At 41.5% G+C, this 26,978-nt stretch overlaps 1 protein-coding gene across 4 annotated transcripts in view; it reads right to left on the reverse strand.

Moving 5' to 3' along the window:
• Window positions 1-8,751: 8,751 nt before the first annotated feature.
• Window positions 8,752-26,978, reverse strand: part of MOSPD2 (motile sperm domain containing 2) — a 35,331-nt gene continuing 17,104 nt past the window's right edge. For 2 of the 4 annotated variants that reach the window (XM_066619818.1, XM_066619820.1), the window contains exons 9-15: window positions 25,961-26,131; window positions 22,306-22,418; window positions 19,891-19,987; window positions 19,217-19,313; window positions 15,410-15,539; window positions 13,682-13,784; window positions 8,752-12,391 (exon numbers count right to left, since the gene is read on the reverse strand). In XM_066619818.1, coding sequence (XP_066475915.1) covers window positions 12,254-12,391; window positions 13,682-13,784; window positions 15,410-15,539; window positions 19,217-19,313; window positions 19,891-19,987; window positions 22,306-22,418; window positions 25,961-26,131 — 849 coding nt within the window. In that variant the 3' untranslated portion in view covers window positions 8,752-12,253. Of the gene's footprint in view, window positions 12,392-13,681; window positions 13,785-15,409; window positions 15,543-19,216; window positions 19,314-19,890; window positions 19,988-22,305; window positions 22,419-25,960; window positions 26,132-26,978 lie in introns of all 4 variants that reach the window. The other 2 variants (XM_066619817.1, XM_066619819.1) reach the window with 1 other exon arrangement.

Below are 26,978 nucleotides of genomic sequence, written 5' to 3' on the forward strand. Positions count from 1 at the left end.
AATAACATCAAGTTATTAACAGGATTATAGAGGTCTGGGCTTCCCTAGAAGTTGGTAGGATTCGTCACCTGCAGACTCTTCAGCAGCCTCAGGTGGAAGCTATTTGCTTCCGTCTGGAATTCCCCACTAAGCAAACTAGCAAACTGCCTCTGCAAAACTGCCTCTACACTGGATCCTAGGCTTGGTTCATCTCTTTCTTTCATTCAAGGGTAAAACGTCGCCCCTTTGGTACCCGCCAAGAAAATGAACTCAAAAACTGCAGATGATTCCTTTGTGGTGCTGTGGAAGGTCATTCTATAAAAATGCCTTGTCCTGAATATTTGAAGGTAGGAAATCCAAGTATCAGGTTGAGGACCATCTAATATCTGCATTCAATTTAAAGGCACACACACACAAAAAATGCAATTTCCAGCTTTGTGCAAAGGTTTCCATGTTTAACACTATTTTCAGGCATGGATGAATTCCAAAGGTAAGGGGTCTCCTACAGAGTTCCCCTTTCCCTCAAATTCTGTGAATGAGAATCACCCTTGATCCACCCCTGGCATTTTCTTGTCAAATTAAGATAACAGAGGAGAGTGCCAAAGCTGTCCCTGAGATAACTAGCACCTTTTTTTTGTCCACTCCATCAGCTGAGACATACAAGTCTTTAAGCATCCACAGGAAAGACAGTTTCAGAACGCCCGCAAAAACAGGACAAATTGAAAACTTAATCCTGGTTGATAAAAGTGGTGGTGCTGATTGACTTAAACCGCGAAACGCAAGATCAGGCAATTGGATGCAGAGAGCTGGAGAAAAGAAAAACCAGATATCATCTTTCGAATGATAGCAAACGAGGCAATTTCAGCAGGCTGCTATAGCTTTTGTCAAGCTTCAGGTCAAAAGCTTGGCCAATGTCCTCACATGCTGCTTTCTTGAATAGATTCCTGTGCAGGGATGGGGGGGGGGATCCTTGCGTATGCACTTACATGCATAGCTTTTCTTCTCTCTGCACTCTCCCATCCTGGCCTGTTCCCTGCTTACCTGCAGATTGATTAGCAGCAGGTCAGTCAGGTGCAAGCCTGTTCACAGAATCCCTCTGCATCCCAGGGAAGCAACTCAATTGCCTGGGGAGACGAATACAGGAAGGAGAAAGAGCCTGCATAAACCCCAGATGAACTCTTCTTCCTTCCCACAGCTCCTAGCCAATTATGCTTTGAAGCCAGCAGTGGAGCAACCAATCAGCTGATCATGATGTACTGCCTCTGCCCGCCATAAACATGGGTGCTGGAAGGCTTCAGGACTTGGAAGTCTTCCATTCCAGGAATGCATAGACCTTTGGTCAGATCCTGACCACATGGCCAACTGTGGCACTATAGTTCCACAACTCCTATCTCTGTGGAACTGAGCAGTTAAAAGTAGCATTAACTGTTTTAAAAAAGTTCTATTGTTGATATTTCTTGTTTTATACAAACATCGTTCAGGAATAGTCTCTAAAGCAACGTGGAGTGCAGAGAAAACCCTCCCGTCACTGTTATTTTCCAAATGGAGCTGGATAGGTTAACATTTGAATGAACTTTGGATATTTCACACACATACATAGACCTTCATTCCACTGAATGTGCACACAGACTCTGTTGAAATCTGTAATGCGGGATGTGAGATTAAAGTGGATGATCTGTGGTACTGTTTTTCAAAGTACAAGTTATCGGGTTGAAGACATGAAGATGAGATCAACAACACAATCCTGTGCACACTTTCTCAGAAGTAAGGTCCATTATGTTCAATGGACGTACTGCCAGATGTGTGTATAGGATTGTAGCCCAAGAGACCACAGACTAACATTCTAAACTTTAGATTCTAAAGGGATGACTGGTGCCCAACAGATAACGACGAGATTTTTTTTTCCTGGCTTCAGAACCATTGGCTTTTGTCTATTTTAAAAATTTAGACCCGCCTTTCTCCCTTTAGGCAGCTTACAAATGTCGGTTAAAAACAGCAATCAAAAGAATCAGCAACAACAAAATAAACAAAATAACTAAGAGAGCTGCAAAACAAAACCACCTGAGGAGAACATCGTCAGGGGATATTAGGGAAGGCCTGGTGTAAAAACTGTGCTGTCAGCTTACATCAAAACATTGGCAAGAAAGAGACCAGTCACATCCCATGCAGACAGGAATTCCACCATGAAGGGCTCTCACCTATCAGCAGTGAGCTTCAGAAGGTTCTAGACCTCTTCCAGATCTCATAGGATAGGCAGATCAATCATTTTATGCATAAATATACACTGGTGCTTGTCAAGATGGCATTCATCGTATCTGAAAAAATGTATGGTGCCTATACTAGAGCAGGAGACAATGTAACATTATATCACTATGAACTAATACAATTTGTGCCCTCTTTAAACATATGTCAAAGCTGATTGAGGTTCTTAGTTTGCAGTTGCTCCTACACCAGTCCCAGTATGTGTCAAGTCCACTCACAGGATAAACATCCTTGAAACCACAAGGTTTCACAGTAATCATGAACTACATGGGCTGGCATTAGTCCCACACCCTTCTTGTACAGCACTGAACAATGTCTAGCTTGGCTTATAACATATATTCATACGTCAGCTCAAATGCCCTTTTGGCATGGAATATTTTGATCACTTCCGTGGCATGCCGTCTTCGGAAAATGTTAAGTAATTTGATTGGGATATTGACTACAGAGTTCTATGTATCACTGAGGCAGTGGCATAGCTAATGATCGTGTAGCCAGGTGCTGAGCTTGAAATGATGCCCTGGAAGTGATGTCACAACTGGAAGTGATGTCACACACAGGCATTTAAAAAGTGAAAATTTTCCCCCCAGAAACTTGCCACCCACTTGCTCTGCTGCTGCTCCCCTCTCAGTGGCATAGCTAAGGCATCTAACTGCTACCTGGGGTCAAAGAAGATTTTGAACCCCCCCCCCCAACAAAATAAAATTTAATTAAGTAAATAAAAAGTGTGCCCCTGATTGGTTAGAGACACTGTGCTGGGGTGAAGAGGGACAGTTATTCTCCCCCTGCTAAATATAAGAGGAGCACCACTTGAAAAAGTGCCTCATTACCCAGCAGGGTAACTGTATAATATGGAAATCCACTTTCTATCCCATAAGGCAGTTGGGTTTTCATTTTCTGGTTAATCGGCCATAGAATATCTGTATTTTGATAGAATACAGATATTCCAATGCAGTTTGTTTCATTGCATTCTGCATTAAATTACTTTTCCAATAATATATAACCGATATTTGTACATACCAATTTTTTCACAATTTTGGCCGCTAGTGTCAAACTCAGCTTGTTGCCCTCCTAAAGCTTGTTGCCTGGTACAACTGCTAAGCCACTGCATTGAGGGAGGACGAGTGGGGGATTATAGATGCTTTTTTTAATGTCTCTCTTACATAATTGGTTCTGTGAAACATATTGTCCATGCCAGAGTGTTTATGAGACTACACTCATAAGAGAAATGCATCAAGTGTCCAAACACAGTGCAGTCACTAAGGGTGTGTGTGTGGGGGGGGGGTGATGCACACCGCACCAGGGGATGCACTCGGGGTATGTGTGTGACACCACTACTGGTCAAATTGTGACATTTAGGTATTTTTGAATAATACCACCATGTTATATATCATTTGATGCAGAATTTCATGCAGAATTCAATGAAACAAACTGTGCCAAAATATCTATATTCTATCAAATGTTATAGCCAAATAACCAAAAAAGGAAAACAAAACTGCCTGATGTAACAAAAAGTGGATTTTCTTAACTCAATGAGATTGATTGTTCCATGAGCCAATGAGGTGTTAATATGACACAGCAGGGAACCAATGAGGCATTAGTATGAGTCAGCTCTCATTCCATGCACCAGAGCTAATACTATAACTCTTATTCAGTTGTGTGTATGATCACGCTGGTCACTGGTTCTTTGTGGGTTACTGATTTGTTGAATGACCTGTACTGTTATATAGTAAATAAAGTTAATGGGGGTTACACCAACCCTAGCAATGCCACTGCATTTAGGCTGTGTGTATGATATTGTAATTTATTCTGTATGGTCTGCTAAGGGAGGATGTCCATCATGGGGGTGACACAATGAGCTCTGGCAGTGGGTGACACAAACCTTTGTGATGCCTCTGTTTAAATAAATCAGAAGATGAGAGAACCTAGACATTCTTCTAGCTTTTTTTTTTTTTTTTTAATGTCAAACTTGACTTCTGGGTTAGATTAAGTGGTTGCAAATTTGCAAAAAACCACAAGTTAACCTGAATACTATGCTTCCTAAAGAGAAATCTACAAGATATCCAGTGGTTTCAGATATCATATGTGGTAAAGTAACCACCTGGAAAACAAGTTCTTCTGTCATCATTCATAGCTTGGCCTCCGCTTCATACTGCACCTTCAGGCATTATATGCTGCCAGACATCCTCAGAAATGCCTTCAAGGATAGTAGTAAGTAGCTGATGGCAGTATTTAGATTCCTTTTTAGTGCTTCAATCCTTCCAGCACTTCTTCCTCAGTAGGAATAAGGAAGCAGTATGTTGATGGGCTGGCAATTTTTCTCCTAATTTGAAGAGCGAGGGGGCAAGTTCTTCTCTGAGATGCTGCACATGGCATCAGTTTGAAGAAGTAGCTCCGTACTATAGTTTCTTCAGTAGCAAGCATGCAAACATAGGCTGTGACAGTTGCTCACACCACATGTCAAGCTAGACAGTACCTACGAAAGCTGCACCTCAACCTCAGAATGAATCAGAATCAACTGGGCCTGTCCATCAAGTAAGTCAATGACCTATACAAAAACAAGGATGTTTCTGCCATCTCACCATTCCTTCCTTGCTTCGCAGCCTGAGCCTCATCACTCAGCTTGTTTGGGTAAGTTGGACAAAACTGATGCAATTTGTGGTAGATGCACTTCTCTTTTGAGCAATTTGTTAATCGTGCCATGCTAGGAAGATGAATGAAAACCTTAGCATTCTGTTTGTACGTTCTCTCAGGGCTCCTGCCATTTGTATGTATTGAAATGACACTCCCAATTTCTTGCTCCCCCCCCCCCCCAGGGCTTGTAGTGCAGGTGTTCAGCTAGCTTTAAGCTGTCACAGCTTGAAAGTGATTTTCAAAAGCAGGGAATTCATGCTGCAAAGGAACCACCAAAGTTATTTTTAAATTAAGGACTTTTTAAAGTATCCTTCAGTTCATAAGCCCTTGTTGACACATTGTGTTTTGACCAGGAAAAATCTTATACTGCAGGTCTTTGGCTTGTCAGTGCTTACCCATCCAGCTTTTGTTCGGTGGGCTCTACATTTTCCATACAATCAGGAATGAGCATGAGAAATTGAGACACCCTATTAGCACTGTGGGCTTGGAAAAGGCCACAGCTAATCTGAATGATCCTTTAGACCAGTGTTTCTCAAACTAGGTGGGCCATGAGCCAATTTCTGGTGGGTCCATTTCAATGTGTATTTTATGTTTAATATATTGGGCTAGATATTACCATGGTATGCGACTGCATTTAGGGAAAAGTAGCCTGTTAAAAGTCTCTAACTATGCACATGCTTGTAACAGAGATAGTCAATAGGACTTATCTCAGGTAAATGTGGATAAGATTGCAGCTTTTGGGATGTTTAGGTTTTGTTTTTTTTTAAACAGATCAGCAGCTAGTTGGGAGGATAGGAGGGTTCGTTATAAAATTAAAAAAATTATACTGTACTTATTGTAAACTTTTAGCTTATTTTCTTAATTGATTTCATTGTATGGAGGGGTGTAAAAACTTTCCTGCTTGATGACGTGACTTCTGGCTATGATGTAACTTCCAGGTTACTGACATCACTGCTGGTGGGTCCCAAAAAATTGTCATTCTAAAAAGTGGGTCCTGGTGCTAAAAAGTTGAAGAACCCCTTCTTTGGACTACATTGGAATATTCAAGTTCTGTCCCACATAATTCCTGTTCAGCTTCCTTGGTTTCTGCCACTGGGGCCATATTCCCCATAGCTCTTTTGCCTTTAGGTTGATGACATCCCCCAGTTTATTGCAAACTCATCTCCTAGTTGCTGTTGAATTTTTAGCAAGAAAGCAATGCAAGGAGAAAAGGTTAACCTTTTTCTCCCTGCAGCCATAGTTAAGACCATGCCTCCCTATACTGCTTCCACCTTTAAATGCCTGCTAACAAGGTATAGATGCTATACCACATTCAGCCACTAGATGGGGTGAATAATTTCATAATAATGGAATTATGGGGTGAATAATTCCATTCTGAGGCAACAATGGAGGTGCAAGAAAGCTAGAAGTGAGTTTTTAAAGCTATCTTTAACCCCATGAAGCTAGCAACCAGCGCAAAGGTAGGAAACCTGATTTTGGCACTTTTCCCCTTGTTACAAGGCATTTAAAGAAGGACCTTGGTATCAGTGGTGAGTCAAAGTGGATGCTGAATCAGGGGATACTGAGATCTCATCTGTATTATACAATCATCCTGATTTATCACAGTATTTTTTACATTAGAAAAACATCGCTAGTATTCTTATTTTTTTGGCCCATTAGTTAAAAAACTCTGAAGCAAACACTTTGTAATCCTGCTCAAATTTGTTCAGTTACATTATATTCCATTAGACATACTCCCAAGTAAAAACGCAAATAAATACAGCATAAGAAAGGACAAACTTATATACAGATAAAGTTGCTTTCATTCTCATGCCTGCTGTCCAAACTCTAGTCTCTGGCATTAGGCCAATAGCTGAGGCCTATCAAGGCAGACAGCAGCTTTTATACAATGCAACTACAGTTGCGCCAAGTTGTGATTTAAATGTAATTATACCAGTAGTGAGATAGAGATCAGAATTTGGTTTGCTTGTCTAGCAAGTGACTTTATTTGAAACTCAGAGATCATCCAGTTTTTAGCTCTGGAGAAAGTCTTGGCACATAATGACTTTCAAAGTGCCATTAGCCCTTTCTCCCCATTAACAGGATGACTCTGCTGCATCTAAATTAATGACAAATACAGCAACTCCTTTGTTAAGCATGCTCATATATTTTAAGCATATCCAGTCCAGTTCTTTCTCTCCAAGACTTAGACAGAAAGCTGTTGTAGCAATTGCTTTCCTCCAGTTGTTTCAAACACATGCAGTGCCAGTACCCTGCCAGTACCCAAAAGGGGGAAGATGGGTTCATTGCAACCACAGAATATAAAAGACAGAGGGATAGTTGTGCCTGTTCAACATATATGCACTTAGCTTGTGAAAACAATAGGGACTGTGTGGCATCAATAGGATAATAGTGTGGTACTTGTGTCATTGCGATACAAGGACATTTGCAAGAGGGATCTGGAGGCCTTAGGAATGGACCTCAACAGGTGGGAAACCCTGGCCTCTGAGTGGCCCGCTTGGAGGCAGGCTGTGCAGCGTGGCCTCTTCCAGTTTGAAGAGACACTTGGCCAACAGATCAAGGCAAAGAAGGAAGGTCCATAGCCAGGGAGACAGACTGCACTTGCTCCCAGTGTGGAAGGGATTGTCACACCCTAATCGGCGTTTTCAGCCACACTAGATGCTGTTCCAGAACCACCATTCAGAGCACAATACCATAGTCTTTTGAGACTGAAGGTTGCCAACTAACTTGTGTCATGTGACAGTAGGTTGTCATTACATCAGATAACTAAGCAGTGTCCTAATTCTTCCTTAAATGAGACTGAAGTCCAGAATTCCATAGTCCAATCCTAGACCTTTGGGAACACAGAATCAAGATTTATATGCAGCACATACTTTAAGCAGCAAAGATACCTGAAGAAATGAGCCAAGTTCTACATGCTGGCCGAGTTTGATCCTCACAGTGAAGATTTATGCACATTTGACTAGATATGAATCCAAGGCACAAGATGCACTACATGCAGTAATAACTTGCACTGAGCACCTGGGGCTGTATGCATCAATCTTCTTGAATGGAAATTTATACCACTTTTCTCCTTTTAAAAAAAAAAAAGAGGGGCCCACATGTACACCTTCTGTAACACTTGTTTGACACTATGAAAACACAATCTATTTCTTACCATCCTATGGCAGCTCTTCACATTACTCACTGTAGCATATGTAACTTCTGCACATGTGGTTTGGAAAGGCTGCATGGTTATGTACTGTGCATCTGCATGTTACTAATGTTATAGAAACTATTCACAGGGCAAACATTGCTTATGTTACCAGGTCTAGCACAGAAGCAGCTATGGGATGAAAGCCATCATTAAAGTTCATGTAATGAAACTTTCAATTCTTCAAATTGTCCAATCAAAAGTAGTGATTTAAATCTATTCACCTCCTTTCCCCTTCAAAATCTGATTGCTGCTGACACCATCAACCAGGCATTCAGTAGGGAGAAAAAGCCTAGCAGAATGCACAAAAATATGCTGTGTCTAGTTAGTCAAATGCCAGTAAATCAATGGGACTTGCTCACAAACACCACATGGCAGGAATTTCTTCTAAAGTTACACATTAAGCTAGTGATAATCTTTGGATGACAAATAGCATATTGGCAGAATATTAGGATAGTTTAACTGTTCATGCTACTGCCACTAAAAACACACCAAACATGCATTATTCAACACTGAAAAATTATGTATGTGTTGTGTCCAATTCTTAAGAACTGCAATGAAAACTACAGGTTTTTCTTATTTATTTCAACAAATTCAGTTATTCCTCTATAACATATTAAAATAGAAAATATCTAATTATACAAATATGCATACGGTAATAAAATACTGAAAATATTTAAGCACCAGAACATTAAGACTATTTATTGACATACATTTTATGAATATTCTGTATTTTAGAAATGTTCAATAAAGTGCAATTAAATCCGGTCACATGGTGTTAAGCATTTTCTGAAGACAGATGCAAGAAATTTGAGACTAGAATTATTCTATATTAAACTGTTTTATAAGAGGATCTGTCATTAAATTAAGAAATTTCAGTCAGAAAAATTAAGGATGTCTCAAACTTGATGCGAGAACAAGTTATTCAAATACTGTACTTTGGCTTGAGTTTGTGAAAAAGTGAAACAGCTTATTTTTCAATATAGATATTATGGTTCAACTTAGCTGAGAACCTAATGATCAATCAAAATAAACCATAAGCAGATAAAATATAAGTAAGCACAGAGATCCATGAGTAGTAAAGTTAATCTAAAGGCAACTTTATATAGGCATGAGATCTTAATATTGGGCTGAAATTGTCTGCAATATCCAGAATGTACACATATGATTTTACAGAATCCACTTTGTCAGTGTTTTCAAGAAATGGGAAATATAGGTCGTCCCTCGTTATCCACTGGGGTTTCCTTCTGGAACCCCTAGTGCAGGGGTGTCCAAAGTTTTTGGCAGGAGGGCCACATCAGCTCTCTGACACTGTGTCGGGGGCCGGGGGAAAAAAGAATTAATTTACATTTAAAATTTGAATTTACATAAGCTTACATAAATGAATATCAGTTCAGTAAGACCTTTATTGGCATAAACATAAATGAATATATTAAAGACAAACTTATATGAATGAATGAAGGTCTTGCAATAGCTCAAGCCCTATGAAAGGCCTTGTACAAAGCAAGGCTGGCCTTTCCTTTGCTGCCACTACTGCATCACAGACGTGAAACAGCAAGAAGTGGAGGGAGCCCTCATCCCACAGCTCATGTGAGAGGTCAAACAGTCGCCCTCACGCTACGACCAGTTGCATCGGGCCAGTGTGGGCTCCAACAAATCTCTGGAGGGCCAGAGGGTCATTGGAGACTGGGGGCTTCCTGAGGGCCACATTGAGAGGCCTCGAGGGCCGCATATGGCCCCAGGGCCGGGGTTTGGGCACCCCTGCCCTAGCGGATATAAACATGGATAAAAAAACAGTGGAAAAATAGACCCACTTCCCAGTTTCTTGCCCCTCTGTTGCTCCTAATGGAATAAGGTTGTGCCATGACAACCGCAGGGGTTTGATTCTGAGACTCCCTGCTGATACCATGTGTTAAATAAAATCAGTTTAAAAAAAAAATGCATCCCTCTACAACTGTGGTTTAAAAACAATTGTGGTTTTTCTTACTGTTGAGGATTACTGTTGAAGAGAGGCAGTGCCCAATCTTAAGCTTCATGCGCTGTCACACCACTGGCATGCACTGTTGCAAATGTGCCATAAGGCACGTTTGCAGGCCTTAGCACTGGTGCTCTGCTGGTGATAACTCAGCGCTGGCCGGTACTAGGCTAGTGCCAGTGGAGGGCCAGAGCTCCATCGCTCGGCAGTCATGTGGACTGCCAAGCAGCGGAAAGGTGGGGAGACACCCTGCCTTTGCCCGGCTCAGCTGAAGAATGGAATGATCGCTTGCATGACTGTCTCTCTACAACAGTAAGAAAAGCAGTTTTTTAAACTGTGATTTTAAAGGGATGGATTTTTTCCCCTTCTTCAGGGATCAGCACATTCCTTCTCATTTGCAGTGGCCATTCATGTTGAATTAAATCCATGTATAATCTTGGAAAACCTTTTCTCACCTTTCTATAAGATTTTTAACTAGGAGCAATGCTAAAACTGGTGTGCAAAACTGGATCCAAATGGATCTCCTGTCACACACTGAAAAGCCTAAGAATACACGCACATTTTGCAAATTACAGCTACAATCCAATGCAGAAGCACACTTAAACCTATTAAATCAATGGGCCCAAACATGCTTTACTTCATTGGCTTCTGAGTTTACAAAATCAATACTAATCAAACAAAAAACAGCCCAGAAAAATGAACAGCAGTATCAAGTTGAGGCATTCTCTAGTAGAGGCTATGAAGGGAAAAGCTGGAATAAAAATTCTGAGTTCCTATAAGAGCTTAGTCCACTGTAGTTAAGGTTGTGATCCAGTAACTTCACTACATGTTATGAGTTTTGTGTATGCAAGAACGTTCTCCTTCACACAAGAGAAGGAACACTAGGAGAGTGCAATGAAAAATGACTGCATATACATCATACCTCTGTTTTCTCTCTCACATACACACAAATTTGAAGTCCCTGCATGTGCTATGTTCTGGACCACGACCAATATAATGAAGAATAATGAACAGATTTATTCTCTACAGTGGAAAAAAGTACTCAAAAACCGATCTCAGGATTACACCCCCAAATATGATTTTTATTGTATCGAATGTTGCCTCAACTTGACAGATTTAAAAGGCTCAAGGTTGACAAAGATCACAGAAGTTTCCTTTCTTGTTTTTCAACTTGCAAACACTGCGTACAATTAAGTCCAAGGAATGCATGATCAAGACATTTTTCTCTTTTTAAAACTACTAAAATACTTGAAAATAGACAGGTACCATTCTTTTTGCAATTCCATTAACTATACCTATTCAACTTGTTTCTTCCACATAGCACATGGTTTACAACACATTTCATAAAAATATGTTTATACCATATGTACAATTAAGCTAATTATTTCAAACCTCTCTATGAATCATAATTACGGTGTTCAACTTGTTGCCCCAGAATTACAGGATTGCCTTATATTCAACAGCAAATTGACTGTGGTTGCAATTCTGCTAACCAAACCGCACTGAAGAATGCTGAATTTTAATCTTGCATAATTAATGCTTTTCAGAGGTCACTGGGCATGGTGCCATCTTATATGTAAAGAACTATGGCAGTCTTGAAAAACAAGATTTAATTAGTTATCTTTGGAACTATGGCAGACAATTTCTAAGAAATTTGGGTAAAAGATAACATTAGATGAAAATAATTTGGCATACATTACTGTAATTCTAGAAAATATGAAGACCACCACCACTAGGATGTAATTTTTCCACTTTCAACTTCAGGATACTCTATAATCTTGTATTATGTACACCCACATACTTTATACAAACTTATGAAAATCTAATCTATATTACTAACTCTGTAGTTACATTTCAAAGGAAATGTTCATTTAAGTACAAAATTAAGTATTTTGATACATCTTCTATACTTCTGCATGACAGAAACTAAGAAGGAGAAATAATGTCAAAACATCTTTTCCTCTGTAACAATTATGTTGTCCAATGGAAATGACTTCTTAATATTCTGGTTTTCTTCTTGCACAATAATAAATATCAACACGGTCAATCTAGTTGCTGATTAGAGGCATGGATCAGTAATCCGCAATTTTTAGTTTCCAAGGAGTCCCATACAGATTTCCCCTTTGGCAGTTTCATACTGTTCTGCCTCAGTGCCTTTTTCACTGAATTACAAAGGGCAAGAATGTTATACTGAACATTGCTACTTAGCACCTCTAATAATACAACAGGTAGAAACAAAAGGTAGTATTGGCAACCAAAAGTAACAGTAAAAAGAACGTCAATTTGTGGAACCAGACACAGTGATCAATCTGTTCTCGAAGTCTTTTATTAGCTTGCAATAACTGTGTTAGCTGGGAAAAGAAAGAATAGATGACATTTTAAAAATCTTATGAATGCATTTAATCTTTTTCTTGCTTCTTATTTACTTACAGTTTGATGCACATTCTTTGTCGCCCCACTATATAACTAACAGCTCAACCGTCAACCCAGGCTGATCTACAGCATGCAGCAGCACTGACACAGCCTCCACTGCATGCTATGGGCTGGCCAGGAGCCAGGCAGTAATGGAAAGGTAAGTAAAAAACTTGTACAGGAAAGTAGCAATACAGGGATTACTTAACTAGTAATCTAGGAGCTGTATTTTAAAGAAAAGTGACAATGTCCCAATTTATTCTAAGCAAATAGGCGGCAATGAAAAGTGGTATAACTACAAAAAGTGGAACATCACTATAATGTTTAATGATTTAATTAATAATTTAATTAATGAAATACACTTTCAGCAGTGCATCTCTTTTTCAGTGTCAATCACATAACCCGTGTGGTCACCGGAGCTAGGTGGTTTGACTCCGTCAGCTTCTCCGGGGGCTACATTGGCTGCCCATTCGTTTCCGGGCCCAATTCAAGGTGCTGGTTTTGACCTTTAGATAACCTACTTCCGTACAATCCGGCTCGTCCTCTCAGGTCATCAGAGAAGGCCTTTTTACAAGTGCCGCCGCCTAAGGAGGTACGTGGGGCAGCGGCAAGAAATAGGGCCTTCTCAGTAGTGACACCAGCGTTATGGAACACCCTTCCCCTTGACTTGAGAATGGCTCCCTCTCCTGAGACACTTTTCGGCGAGGCCTGAAGACCCTGCTGTTTAAACAAGCCTTCTGACTTCATGGCCTTTTTAACATCTTTTAGTTGTTTTTTACAGGCCTGATTCCTCTATGAACTGCTGTTTTATGCTCTTTTTATTCTGACTTTTATCTGACTACTGTTTTTATGGTTTCTGTTAATGTGTTTTTAATATGTTTTTATCTGTTTGTTAAATTATGTTTTAATCTGTTTTTAATATGTTGTAAGCCGCCCTGGGTCCCTTTAGGGAGAAGGGCGGGATAGAAATAAAGTTTATCATTATTATCATTATTATTATAAGACAGTAGACCAGGGTCCAAAGAGGCCCATGCATAAAACAGCATACACAAGAAAAGCAGCCCCATTCCCCCTCCTGATGTCAGTTCCATGCATTGTAGCAGATGGCGTTCTGGTTGATTCCTGACCTTTGGGACTAGATTTCTGGGTGCACAAGAAGGAGAATCCTAATACACTGTGCAGCCCTTTAAACCCAGTTGCAAGCTACAAATTAATATAAAAAGGGTTACCTGTAAGTGCAAATCTTCATTGGTTTTTGAAGGAACATTAAACGAGTTCTCATTTATTGTTAAAGTAGAAGGCTTGCTGCTTTCTAAAACATGACATCTTAACCTGGAAAAAATAGAGAAAATGGGTACAGAAGTGATACTAGTGCTCTTAAGAAGAGGCTGTGCATCTATTCTTCTGTCTCTGAGATTCTTCATTTCATGGTAATGTTCCCTGCTGGCATTTATTTCACACATTCAAATGATGCAACTTTTATTTCTGTTTTTAGCTTAATCCCACATTGGACCAACGTAGAAAAAGAGCATCTACAGTAACAGCACTTTCAATGGTTCCCAACCTGGGGGTTCTGAACGCCCCCCCCCAGGAAAACCAAAACCACTGCATTATCCCTTAAGTGGCGATTTAGCAATGACAGTGGGATGGTGGCAACAATCGCACTTCCTGGATTGCGCAACCACTGGCAAAGTTTAAAAAAAGGGTTTTCTGATTTACCTGGTGCAGCAGCTGGAGATACACAGAACCTGGGTTCCTGCCACCAGGTAGATAAAAAAAACCCAGTTTTTATACTTTGGTGGCAGCAGTGGTGTGAACCCTGAAGTAACACTGCTGCCATCACTGCCCCACACAATGCTACAAAGACTTAGTGGTTCCCTTACCTTTGAGAGAAGGTTGGGAACCACTAACTTATACCAACTACCACCTAGCCAGGCTTGTATGGTAAGGCTGTTGAGTGATCATCTGTCACAAAGGCAAGATGATCTGCACACAAAGTAGGCAGAAGTTGGTTTGGGAGCCCTGCATGAATACTGTTCTACTGAAGAGAAGATAGGATCATAACGCTGCCCGATAATAGAGCAGTGAGTGGGGAAAAATGCAAAGAGCAAACTTATTCCTAGTCCCTCATGTCAAACCTTGGACCTAGAAGATGATGAAGATGACAAAGGTGAATAGGAGCATCTAGAAGTTGCCCTCTTTAATACTAGCATTCTCCACTGAATACAAATCTATAGCATCATGGCAGAGGCCATCAGCCATTTCTGCACTGGGGAACAACCGAAGCAACAATATTTCACAGCTATTTGTCCATTCCTCGTATCTTAGTGGCTGGTGTAGCACGATGGACTTGGCCTAGGGAGATTAGAGTACAAGTTCTCATGCAGTCATGCAGTTCTGTGGGCTGATCACTCTCAACCTAACCCACCTCACAGGGTAGCTGAAAGAATAAAGAGGTTATCCATATAATACACCCTGGATTCAACTACACTACACTACACAACACACACACACACACACACACACACACACTCATAGCTGCACAAGTCCCAAGGTGGATCTTGGAAACACTCCAGTATCATGCAGTAATTAGCATTCCAGTCACAATTTATGAGGTTTATTGTCCTCATTGTTGGCAACCTTCAGTCTCGAAAGACTATGGTATCGCGCTCTGAAAGGTGGTTCTGGAACAGCGTCTAGTGTGGCTGAAAAGGCCGATTCGGGAGTGACAATCCCTTCCACACTGGGAACAAATGCAGTGTCCTCATGAATCGTAACCTTAAGGTGCAGTTAATGAAGGCAACATGCCTAGTAATGATGTATTCCTACTTCAAAGGAATTAGAATGTTACCCTCTTCAATTAGAATACAAAATATAACAGAACCAGTTCACACATTTGACAATCTATAGGTAACTATTTAAGATTATCCAGTCACAACTACTAACAAATGGATTACCTATGCTCCATCACTTTATTTCTGGGCACTTCCTTCCAAAACTGAGCCAATTCTTGTGTTCCTGTCCCAGTGGACTGATCCATTTCTGCTGCCATTATCAGGAAACGGTCTTGAAGGGAAGCTGCACAACCTGCTTAATCAGCAACAGCAACTTGTTATTATGTGTTAACATAATTTTATGTCCTTGAATATGATCAATACTGAAAAGTAAGACAGTATGGGGGAAGTGTAAAAAGCTCGTATAAACTCCTAGCTTGCTAAACTAGATGCATACTAACAGGAACTGAACAAGACTTGCAAACTTGAAAAATAAAGAGGAATTAGAAAATGTTTAACAATGAAATACATTATATACATGAACTGATCACGATTTAGAATTTGATTCCTCATTTGTCTTCTTAACAAATCTCAGGTAGAATGATCCAGTTGACCATGTAGAACAGTGTTTTAAGTTTCCAGAAAATGCCTTAGTCCAGGGCTTGTCAAATTAGGGTGTTGAGAAGCCCCAGCCTGAGGGCCCTGGCCTCTGCCCCCTTAAAGGGTGGGGGCAGGCAGCAACACGATCCCTAGGATCACATTGCTAAGGGGGCTGCAGGGACTGGCATTTAGTTATCAGACCCTGCTGCAGCCTCCCGGAGGTGTGGGGAGCCCTGTGCAACCCTCCGCAGGGCTCCCCAGCCTTCAGAAAGTGAAAGCAGAGTGACTGCGTTCCACTTCCAGTTCTGTGGACATAGGACATGATTGCTCCGCTTTCATTTCCTAAGCTTTGAGGAGCCCTGCAGATGGTCATGCAGGGCTCCCTGGACCCCTGGGAGGCTGCAGCAGGGACTGGTAAATGCATGCCAGTCCCTGCAAGCCCCCTCAGTGATGCAATCCTGGGGATCGCATCGCTGCCTTCCTCCCCGCCCCCCCCCACTGCCTTCCCCACTGATACACAGGCACATACTGCAGTCCTCAAACACCCTGAGAGTTTCAGAACTGCAGCCTTGGTCCAAGTTCATGGAGTGTGCCTTAGTTCAATTTTGAAAGATTCCTCTTCCATCTTCATTGCCCCAATCCCAGCCTCTTCCCGAAAATCCCCCTTTCTGAAAGTCCCCTCATCCTCAGAAGAGGCTTTCTGAGGGATGGAGTGCTACTCTGGGAAGAGGGGGTGACAAAGTTTCTTGGTGCAAATTTCCATCCAATTACACACTCAAGATACAACCTCTGCCACTCAGGGTTGACAGTACTAGATTGCAGAAAACTCTGGACCATAAGGCAGCTTCCTAATTTTGAGACATGATGTTAAAACTGACAGGCAAAGTTGCCCCTGACTGATAGATGATCAGGATAATGAAAATCTCAGGAGGTTCATAAAACAAATACATGATTTCCAAATAATTTTTTTTTAAGTTAAGCCTATGAAACTGACCAATGATATCCTCCTCTAAAATCTACTTGTTGCAACATTTTAAAAGCAAATGAAGCACATTAACACACTTTTGAAAGTGTTTAAAATAATTCAACAAACTACAAAAAAGCTAGTTCTCAACAATGAAAAAACTGGCTTGGATTATAGCTTTCACAAACAGCTTTGCACACATGGAAAGGGACTTTCTCCCCCTTCCTGATACAGCTTTTTGAGGATGGGAGACCTTCTGGAAAAGTATATGGCATGGGAGGCTGTAGCAAGAAGGGAAAAATAATTTAAAAGTCAGATTTTTCCATCACCTATTTGAATAAGTGGAAGTGCCCATTGATGGGCAATGTATGGCTGAACCTAAACAGAATAGCTTTTATGAGAATTTTCCAAAACATATTCGTGCATAAATATTATATAAAAAGTGAATCGTATACTATCTTTTACTTATCCATCCAACATTAAATATGCAGCCCAATTTCAGAGTAAATTAAAAATGACAAATTAGTTTAACAGTATCTGCCATATCTGGGTGTTAAATTCTCTAGACCTCACCATAATTTTTATTGTTCTTATACTAAAAAAACACACTTTAAACACCTAAAGGGATTTTTCAGTTTGTTAAGGTCAACCAAAACACTATCCAACTAGGCTAAATTAAATCTTAATGTCAAAGTATATTTGGCTTTTTAAAAAATTCTACTCAAGAGGTGCAATAAAGCAGAAAGTGATCAAAACTGTCCAAAGACCACTTCTGCGAGTTTGAAAAAAATTAAGTGTGAACATTCTGAATAATTTTAGCAGAGTTGTTAAACATTTGTAAAGTGCTGCTTTACAACAGGCTAGTTATGAAATAAGCAACCTAAGAAGGTTGTGGAATCCCCTTCCTTTGGGTGTGTTCAATCATATCTGGCTACTTGTTTCTAAATGTGATGAGTCTGGCAGACCTCAGGTTCACATGCGCCTCCTGTACTTTTACTGAAGGAAAACTGAAAGGCCAAACTAGACAATAGGTTTAAAATATTTCCTAATAATGGGTTTAAGAGCAGAAGGGTACTGTGAGGCCTCCCTGTGGGGGGGGGGGGGAGGTGGCCGGCCTGCACAGCCTTTCCGAGGGGTTTCCCCTTGTGGAGGCCTCAGACAAGTTCACCAGACGCAAAGGGGGGGGGTTGTGTCACCCGGCTCCCCCTTTCTGGGTTGGCAGCTTTTGCCTGGGTCAGGAGCAGGGGCTGCTGTCAGTACATCCTCCTGCCTGCTCTCCCAACTCCCAAGTCATCCCTGGCCTCCTGGTTTATGTAGGGCAGGCCCTGCCCCTTTGGCCCCCCCTTCCCTTACAGGGGTGGCACAAAAAGGGTGTGTCTCTGGGACTGCCCTCTCCTGGGACTACCACTCCTCCTCCTCTCTTTCTCCCTCTCCCTCCCACCTCCTCTCACCTGGGGCTGCCAGGGTTGGTCCTGAGATGACTGGGGAGGCTGCTGCCTCTGGGGGGTGGGCTCGTTCTGCCCACCTGGGTCCTGTAGCTCTGCAGCCGACTTCTGGAGGTCCAGTTCCGGGCTCCCAACATCATAGCCAGGTGCCCTGCCCGGCAAGTCAGGTCCCGGCTGGCTGGGCAGGGGAGCGCTCCCCTTCTCCCCCAAGATGGGGGAGGGACGGCTGCTTAGCAGCCAAACAGCCTGCATTCTGTCTCCCTCCTCCCTGGCGGAGGGGGGAGCGGGGGTTCAGCACGTAGTGTTCCTCCGCTGCGCTTTAACGCCCACAGGAGTGCCCAGGCAGTGTATGGGGAGGTGGCCCCATGTTCCACCGGCTTCCTCCCTGATCCTCTGGCCCAGAAGTCTTCTCCCTGGGTAAGCTGAGGACCTGTGGGAGGGGAACCCCGACAAGTACCAAAAGTGATCTTTTGAAGCTGCTGAACAGTGTGAATTTGATGTGGTGACATAGTGTGCCATTACACACAAGGCTTTCCCTTCCGCCATTCACACAATGAAAGTCATGGCCCTTCCTTCAATTTCCAGTTTGCTGCAATTTCTGGGGTGAGGGGATGGGGGGAGGTGCAATTTCATTGTACAAATGGAAGATGGAAATCACTAAGCCCCCTTTAACAGTGTGCTATGATCCCACAATAAATCTAGTCCCCCTCTCACTGTGGCCTTTAGGCAGGGCCACTTCTAGTCCACCTTGGCATTAATTCTGTTACAGATGGGTTTAAAGTATCAACTAATCTGGCCCTAAAACACTTAACTGGGAGATTTTGACTCAACAAGCCCTCAAAGCCTGTAAATGAAAAAGCAGAGAAGGCATTTGGTTTCAAAACTTACTTCCTAGTATATGTACACAGAATTTTAGTCTTAATGAAGGAAATACATGCTACAAAACCTTATCAGTAAAAGTTTGTGCAAGCTTTTACTCACCACCATGAAGGGATACTATTATATCTAGTGATGTGCCTGGTTCACAGCTGCTATTACTTGGCTTCACTCTATACTTATCAGGAGCAGTTGTTCTCACCTAAACATAGCGCAAACATATTAACCAATTCACAAGTGAAATATTCTAGATCTCTTTCTCACTTTTTAATTCCACTTTCCATGTTCCAAGAGAAGCAGAAGTTTAAACCTTGCTTCCTTTTTTACCCCTGATAATGCATATCTCCAGCAGTCCAATGTTATTTGAAAGCAAAATGTCTTACTTCCAAGAAAATTTAAATCAGTCCATTAGTGAGTTTAAATCCAAGCAGTGTGATCAAACTGATTTATAGGCTGGTCTATTTCAAGTTGCTATAATAATAACAGCCATGCTGAATTGGACCTCTGTCCACTTGAGTCCAGCATTCCATTTCCAAAGCAGCCAGCTAGATGTCTTCTGAAACTTACAAGGGCATTAAGTTAACATCTGTTCCCTGGTAAGACCAGAACTTGATAAACCAAAAGAAAATTGCTCTTTCAATCATAAGAACATTCATTTGCCCAAAATTGATATTTTCCTAAATTAAGGACTCTGCAATTCAGCATAACAAACTGTAGATACCTTCAGAAAAAACCCTGAAAATTATTCAAACAAATCACTATGTAAACAAGCTCTTTACCTTAAATGCTACTGTATTTTTAGTGACATTTGTTAGAACTATCAAGCATTTCTTTTCTCCAGTTTCTTTGGACCCAAAATGGAGTTCTTCTGCTGGACTAATGAACAAAGTAGAAAAGTTCTTTTGTTACATTCTTGCAAACCTTAGTTTCTTAAAAATAAAACCCTCTGCTTACTTCAATAACTACCAGTGCCAAAGATAAAAATATTTGTAATTGAAGCCTTTCATTCAACAGGGAAGTCCTTGCTTTACAAATATTTCATCAATAGGTACACCCAATGACACCACTAGTCAATTAGTGTTGCCTATTCCAAATCGTAGTAGCTCTTCCAAATGTTTTTCAGCCCTAGTATAAACATTCCTGTTTAACAAAGGAGGACAGACACTGAACCTGTGACCTTATGAACGAAAATCATGTGCAAAGTTGCATCATTTCAACATTTAAGGACTATGCAGGAGGGACTTTTTTGCATGCATCTAGCCAATGTCCCAGAAATATCAGTTCTTAGTACACAACTCTCAATAGATATAATACTGAATTATGTACACAAGTTTTTCTGTACAGGGAAGTACAAAGCACATACAACATACATAACAGTGAGGCGTCATATTGTCGAAGTAACCTTTGTGGAAACATCAGGCCTGGAAAGAACGGGTTATGATATTAAAATCTTTCCTTGACCTTCCTACACTGCTAAGATGGAAAGGATGCAGATATAGAAACGCTTGGGTGACACACATGAAGCGAGTGACCAGAAATAAAGGTCACCGGTAACTTGTTTCATGAAGACAAGCAAGTGGAAGGGATAACTCTTGCAACCATTCATTTTTTTACTTTCTAGTTACAAAAAATGCCAGTAGGACTTAAGTCCCAAGTTGTCTCTTTAGTGGAATGTACCTAATGCTTATTGAAATCCAATGGATCCAATGCTTATTGAAATCCAATGGATCCAATAAGCTTATTGTTCCAATGGATCTTCCTTCCAAAAGTTTTCAACTACATACTCAGAGTATGTTACACAGAGCATACATACACAGAGTATGCTTTTTGCATACTGCAGACATAGTTTATATCATTCAGAATATCACGTCCGTTCATAAAAGCAAAAGACATGTCTCAGGTTTCAGATTTGTATTACTGAAAGTTCCACCAAAACTGTCCCACATAGTTTAAGTTTACCCAAATTCTTAGGACACATAATATTTTACATGAACTATTTTTGTTTACAAAGCATTAACCTACTTCAGTCAAACCTTCTGTTGTTTTGCTTGCCTTATGCACACTTCCACAAATGGGTACTGAATAATTACAGGCCCTTTTAGTATTATACAGCATTAGTACATCTAGTCATTAAATCAAAGCAATTTTCTAAACCCACATTCATTATTTTTAAGGCGTAGCAGTTTACACATGCAGTAGTACCACATAACAATACTTGGAGGCACCATCACAGGGATGAACTACTGCTGTAAGAAAAAGAACATTAGCAATGAACTCCTCTTCTTCCCTTGCTCGTGGCTGTTGGGGAAAGACAGCTCCAGTGTTCTTTCCACAGAGCATCAAGAGAATCTCTGTGCTGCTTCCTCTTACTGGTCCATATGAAAGACTGCACAGATTGATAGATGTCTCCCAACAGTGAGACAAGCAAGGGGCTTTTTTTAAAGGCTCAAAATACTTCTTACCAAGGAACCCTCGTAGGAACCCCCTAAGGCAGCAGCCTCCAAACTCAGGACTGCTGCACAAGGGAAAAGCCCTCCCCATTTTGAGTGGTGCTTACTGTTCTGCCTTGTTGTTCCTAATCTTGCCAATCTGTAAAGAATGGTATTCTGGACAGTCACATCTGCTACCCATTGTCCTAGCAGGTTTTGTAACCAGATTTCCAGGCAGACACGACTGCCCAGGGCAACGGTTCTGTACAGACTGGCTGGCCAGAACAGCAGCAGTGCGGTGGAACAGTAAGCACCGTTCATGACAGGGAGGGCTGGTCCACTGCACCGGATCTGGCCCATGGGTTGTAGTTTGGCAAATGCTGTCCTAAGGGATTAATGAGGAACTTCCTGGCTAATTTTCATATGGATTACATAATAGCTGGGGTAACACTCAGCTTGCCTTATGTGGCAAGAAAAGCAGAATTCTCCTGTTGCCCAGAGTAAATGGTGGGAGCAATCAGGTAGGCAGAACTTTCACAGCTGTCTGGATAAAAACTGTTCTACTCCTCCATTTTAAGGAGGGGGGAAGTTTACAGCAAAATGTATAAAGGGAAAACAAACTAGTTACAACTTAACCTTCAAAGAGGGGGGACTACTCTATTACTTCACCAATGTCACATGTTTCAAAAGACCTCAGAATGAGATCAAGTGGAATAATATAGGAGGAATATATGGGAAGGGTCAGAAGGTGAATGCAGTTATTACCTGATGTGTAATAAAGGTCCTTTGAAAGTGGTTAGTGCTTTCTTTGCAGTTTTTGCTTTGAAATCAGATTTGTCACACTCTTCTGGTTTTGGAATTTGCTCTGCAAAATTGACCTACACACAAAGAAACAAGGTTATGTACGCTCAAGAACCCATGATATTTCATCAAAAAGTAATGTGACATGCTGGATCCACTGACTATATCCATCATCACAACAAACATACATGGAAACACAGTGTTTTGGTTTTCTAATACGTAATCAGAATATGATTTTTACCAATTGCATTATATCACAGAAACCAACACGATTTCCTTTCTCACAGCAAAGACTTCTTTTGAATTCAGGTATCTTTATATTGCCCATGTTATGCTCCCTTCCCTCAGCATGTTTTCCAGTCTATGCTAAAACATTCCAAATTAATCAGGTCCAGATGTTAAATGTAAGGTATGCAACTTGAGCAACCTTGTATACATCCTATAGGTTTCAGACCCTGAGAAGATATGTGATGGTGAGGTATTTTAAGTGAATGTAACTTTTAAGTTATGTGTTACTCATGTTTCCCACAGCAGAGCAGAATATTTACTCTGATTGTAATAAGAGGGAGCTCCTTGGCTGAGACCAGTACAGTACTTGATACCATCACTGTGTATTGCTATTCTTAAAGTGCAATGCTATGCATGACTCAGAAGTCTCACTGTGTTCAGAGGGGCTTACTCCCAGGAAAGCATTTTAGAACTGCAGTCTGAACTGCCATATACTAGGGCAATAGTAGATAAGAGTACCAAGCTGCTTCCACTCAGTGCCTCAAAGTACACCAAACTTTTCCTAGTGGTGAAGACCAGAAGTGATTGTAAGGAGCTCCAGAAGGATTTCTCCAGACTGGCAAACGGGCAGCAAAATGGCAGATGCACTTCAATGTCAGTAACTGTAAGGTCATGCACACTGGGGCAAAAAAATCAAAACTTTACATATAGGCTGATGGGTTCTGAGCTGTCTGTGACAGATCAGGAGAGAGATCTTGGGGTGGTGGTGGTGGATAGGTCGATGAAAGTGTCGACCCAATGTGCGGCGGCAGTAAAGAAGGCCAATTCTATGCTTGGGATAATTAGAAAAGGTATTGAGAACAAAACGGCTATTATAATGCCGTTGTACAAATCTATGGTAAGGCCACACCTGGAGTATTGCGTCCAGTTCTGGTCGCCGCATCTCAAAAAAGATATAGTGGAAATGGAAAAGGTGCAAAAGAGAGCGACTAAGATGATTACAGGACTGGGGCACCTTCCTTATGAGGAAAGGCTACGGCGTTTGGGCCTCTTCAGCCTAGAAAAGAGGCGCCTGAGGGGGGACATGATTGAGACATACAAAATTATGCAGGGGATGGACAGAGTGGATAGAGAGATGCTCTTTACACTCTCACATAACACCAGAACCAGGGGACATCCACTAAAATTGAGTGTTGGGAGAGTTAGGACAAAAGAAAATATTTCTTTACTCAGCATGTGGTTGGTCTGTGGAACTCCTTGCCACAGGATGAGGTGATGGCATCTGGCCTGGACGCCTTTAAAAGGGGATTGGACAAATTTCTGGAGGAAAAATCCATTATGGGTTACAAGCCATGATGTGTATGTACAACCTCCTGATTTTAGAAGTGGGCTATGTCAGAATGCCAGATGCAAGGGAGGGCACCAGGATGAGGTCTCTTGTTATCTGGTGTGCTCCCTGGGGCATTTGGTGGGCCGCTGTGAGATACAGGAAGCTGGACTAGATGGGCCTACGGCCTGATCCAGTGTGCTGTTCTTATGTTCTTGAAGTGGAAGATGAAGTAAACACCCCAGCACTTGATATGTTATTGTGCTACACACCCTCTACCCCAGGGGTGCTCAATACGTCGATCGTGATCGACCGGTTGATCGCGAGGCACAATGAGTCGATAGCAGGCTTCTCTCCAGTCCACGCATCCCTGGGAGTGAGCCCTGTTGACTCTACTGGGGCTGACTTACCTTTCCCCTGTTTTTGCACTGGTATGTATGAGATCTGCCCCCCCCCAACTTCCATCTGTTGGTTCTGTGTGCAAGGGGTTTTGCACTGGTCTTGCTGTGATGTCTATATAGAGATCTTCTCTCCCCCACACCTTTCCCCTGTTTTTGCACTGGTCTGTATAGAGATCTGCCCCCCCCCCACTTGTATTGGAATCGAGGAAGATCTGGTGAGGAGGTAGATGTGGTGTCAGCAGTGGCCCCTTTAAGGGTAAGGCCTGGGCACCCAGCAGAGTGTGCTGCACAGCTGCAGCCACTTGAAGGCAATAGGGCCCTCAGGGATATAAGAGCACCTGAGGCAGGAAGGGCTCCACTTATTTATGTGAGTCAGCCTTTTCCTACATGAAGATCATTAAGTCCAAGTACCGTTCCACCATGACTGATGAACATTTGGAAGCGTGCTTGAGGCTGGCTGTCAGCAGCTACTGTCCGGACTATGCATCCTTGGCTGATTCACTTCAGTGCAAGTCATCAAAGTAAACTCAAGTAATTACAAAAAATGTGTATAGCTAATTATGTTGTGTTGTGCAATATTGGCTCATGTGGTTATGCAAGGTACACCAACATACATTGTACACATAAATGTTATATGTTATGATGGCGCGAACATTGTAAAAAAACTCTGGTAGATCTCCGGGCCTTGCTGGGTTTCAAAGTAGCTCTTGAGCCAAGAAAGTGTGAGCAACCCTGCTCTACCCCAAGTCATATCATTGACAGGGACAGGCGCACACACACAGTGAAATGCTATAGATGACTATAGCAAAGAATCACAAGTTATGGCAGTTCTACATGTCGTATCTTACACTCTACAACAAAGAAGTTAGTGAACCATACACAAATATGGAGTTTGGATTGAATTTTTGAAGCCTGCTCCTATGGTTTCATTACAGAGCAGACTCAGAACATTTAAAGTCCACATCCAACTTAAGTTAATCCACTGGGAAGTGCTCAGGTTCAGATAAGGTTTAGTGTAATAAGACAGCCTAAAGTAATTTCTAGCACACACAACTCAATGTTCACAAATATCTAAACGTTGCTGGGCATGCTCTACAGAATTTTTATAGGCAGAAACACACAAATGACCACATAAAAGAAAGCAAAACAAACAAAAAGCCAAGAGTGAAGTGCCGTGTCTGAGGAATGCTTAGGATCCCCTTTGACAACAGCCTGGACCAGCTAACTAGGAATGACAGAATGACTTTGGGCCCAATCCTACCCAACTTTCCAGCTCAGGGGTAGCCACAATGCAGCCTTGTGGTAAGGGAACACATGTTCCCATACCTTGAGAAGGCCCTAGTGACTGCCCCTCCACCACAGGATGCAGTGCACACCCCACTGGCACAACTACACCAGCACTGGAAAATTGGATAGGATTGGGCCCTTCTTTAGACTACAACAGCCAGAAGCAAAGCTCCAAGCAAGTAACAGTTTAACAGATGTTAAACTAGGCACTAAGGAAGATCAGTGCTTAGGGTCTGGGTTGCAATAATGACAGGAGCAAGAGACTGAACACTGTACACACTGCTCAGTTTTCTAAATTAAACAGTAAATGCTGTGAAGATTAAAGTGCAACTTCTTTGTAACATTCTTTTCTATGCACCCTTCACTCTAGGGATACCTTTTTTGAATTAGACACTTGCTCTTCATTAGAATCAGGGCTCTCTTTGTTGTCCACATCTATGTCTTCTTTGCTTTCAGTTTCATCTTCACTAGTAATAGGTCCATTTTCACATAATGGAGTTTGAAAATCATCATCAACCAAAGGAGGATAACTATACTTGAAGGTATCCTATAATATAAAAATATAGTTAGAGTAATTTGGGAACAGATAAGAAAGTCACTAGCTCCCCTACAATGCAGAAAAGAACTAGCCTTTTCCCTCATCTTCCACTCTAAAAGGTGAGGATTTTATTTGAAGAGTTTAAGCAAAAGAAACAGGAGGAGAAGTAATGCTAGTTTTAGAATCTACGAGGACTATGGACAAAAGCCATGTAATTCATAACATTAGTGTCTGTCATCACTGGTTAAACAGGTTTGGGACTTGAAAGCATATCCTATTTGTATTAATTCTACTGGTTGCTGTTATCACATGAATGTTAAATAGAAGATATTTTCTGTCTTCTTAGATTGGTTTTTCAGTAACATTTGCATCCTAGGCTTTCAAAGAATTGCTGTTACTATTAAAATATTTAAGACTTGCGCTACAATGAAAATCAGGAAAATCAGGAGTAAATAGTGTGCGTGGGGACTGAGAAATTATGAGTGGGAAGGAACTTGGAGGTCATGCAGCCCAACCACCTTGCTCAGTGCAAGCAACTACCACAGTACCCTCTCCAAGTGGCTATCCAGCCTTTGCTTGAAAAACTCCAATAAAGGAGAACATACAACTATACAAGGCAGACTGTTCTAGCATTAGGCAGTCAATATTTCTGTGAAGGAGTCCACGCCACAGCGAAGACCCCTTCGCTGGCCATGTTGCAGCTTTTTGTCATTTCCAGATGCATGGCAATGACATCAGAGATCATTATCAGACTTACAGGAATGCTGAGCTGTGTGTGAAATTTGCTTTGGAAGACTCTGAGCTATGCAGATAGCTCTTATGGTTAGGAAATCCTTCCTCATGTCTAGCCTAAACT

Source organism: Tiliqua scincoides, chromosome 3 (assembly GCF_035046505.1).
Source record: "Tiliqua scincoides isolate rTilSci1 chromosome 3, rTilSci1.hap2, whole genome shotgun sequence".
Classification (NCBI taxonomy): Eukaryota; Metazoa; Chordata; class Lepidosauria; order Squamata; family Scincidae; genus Tiliqua; species Tiliqua scincoides.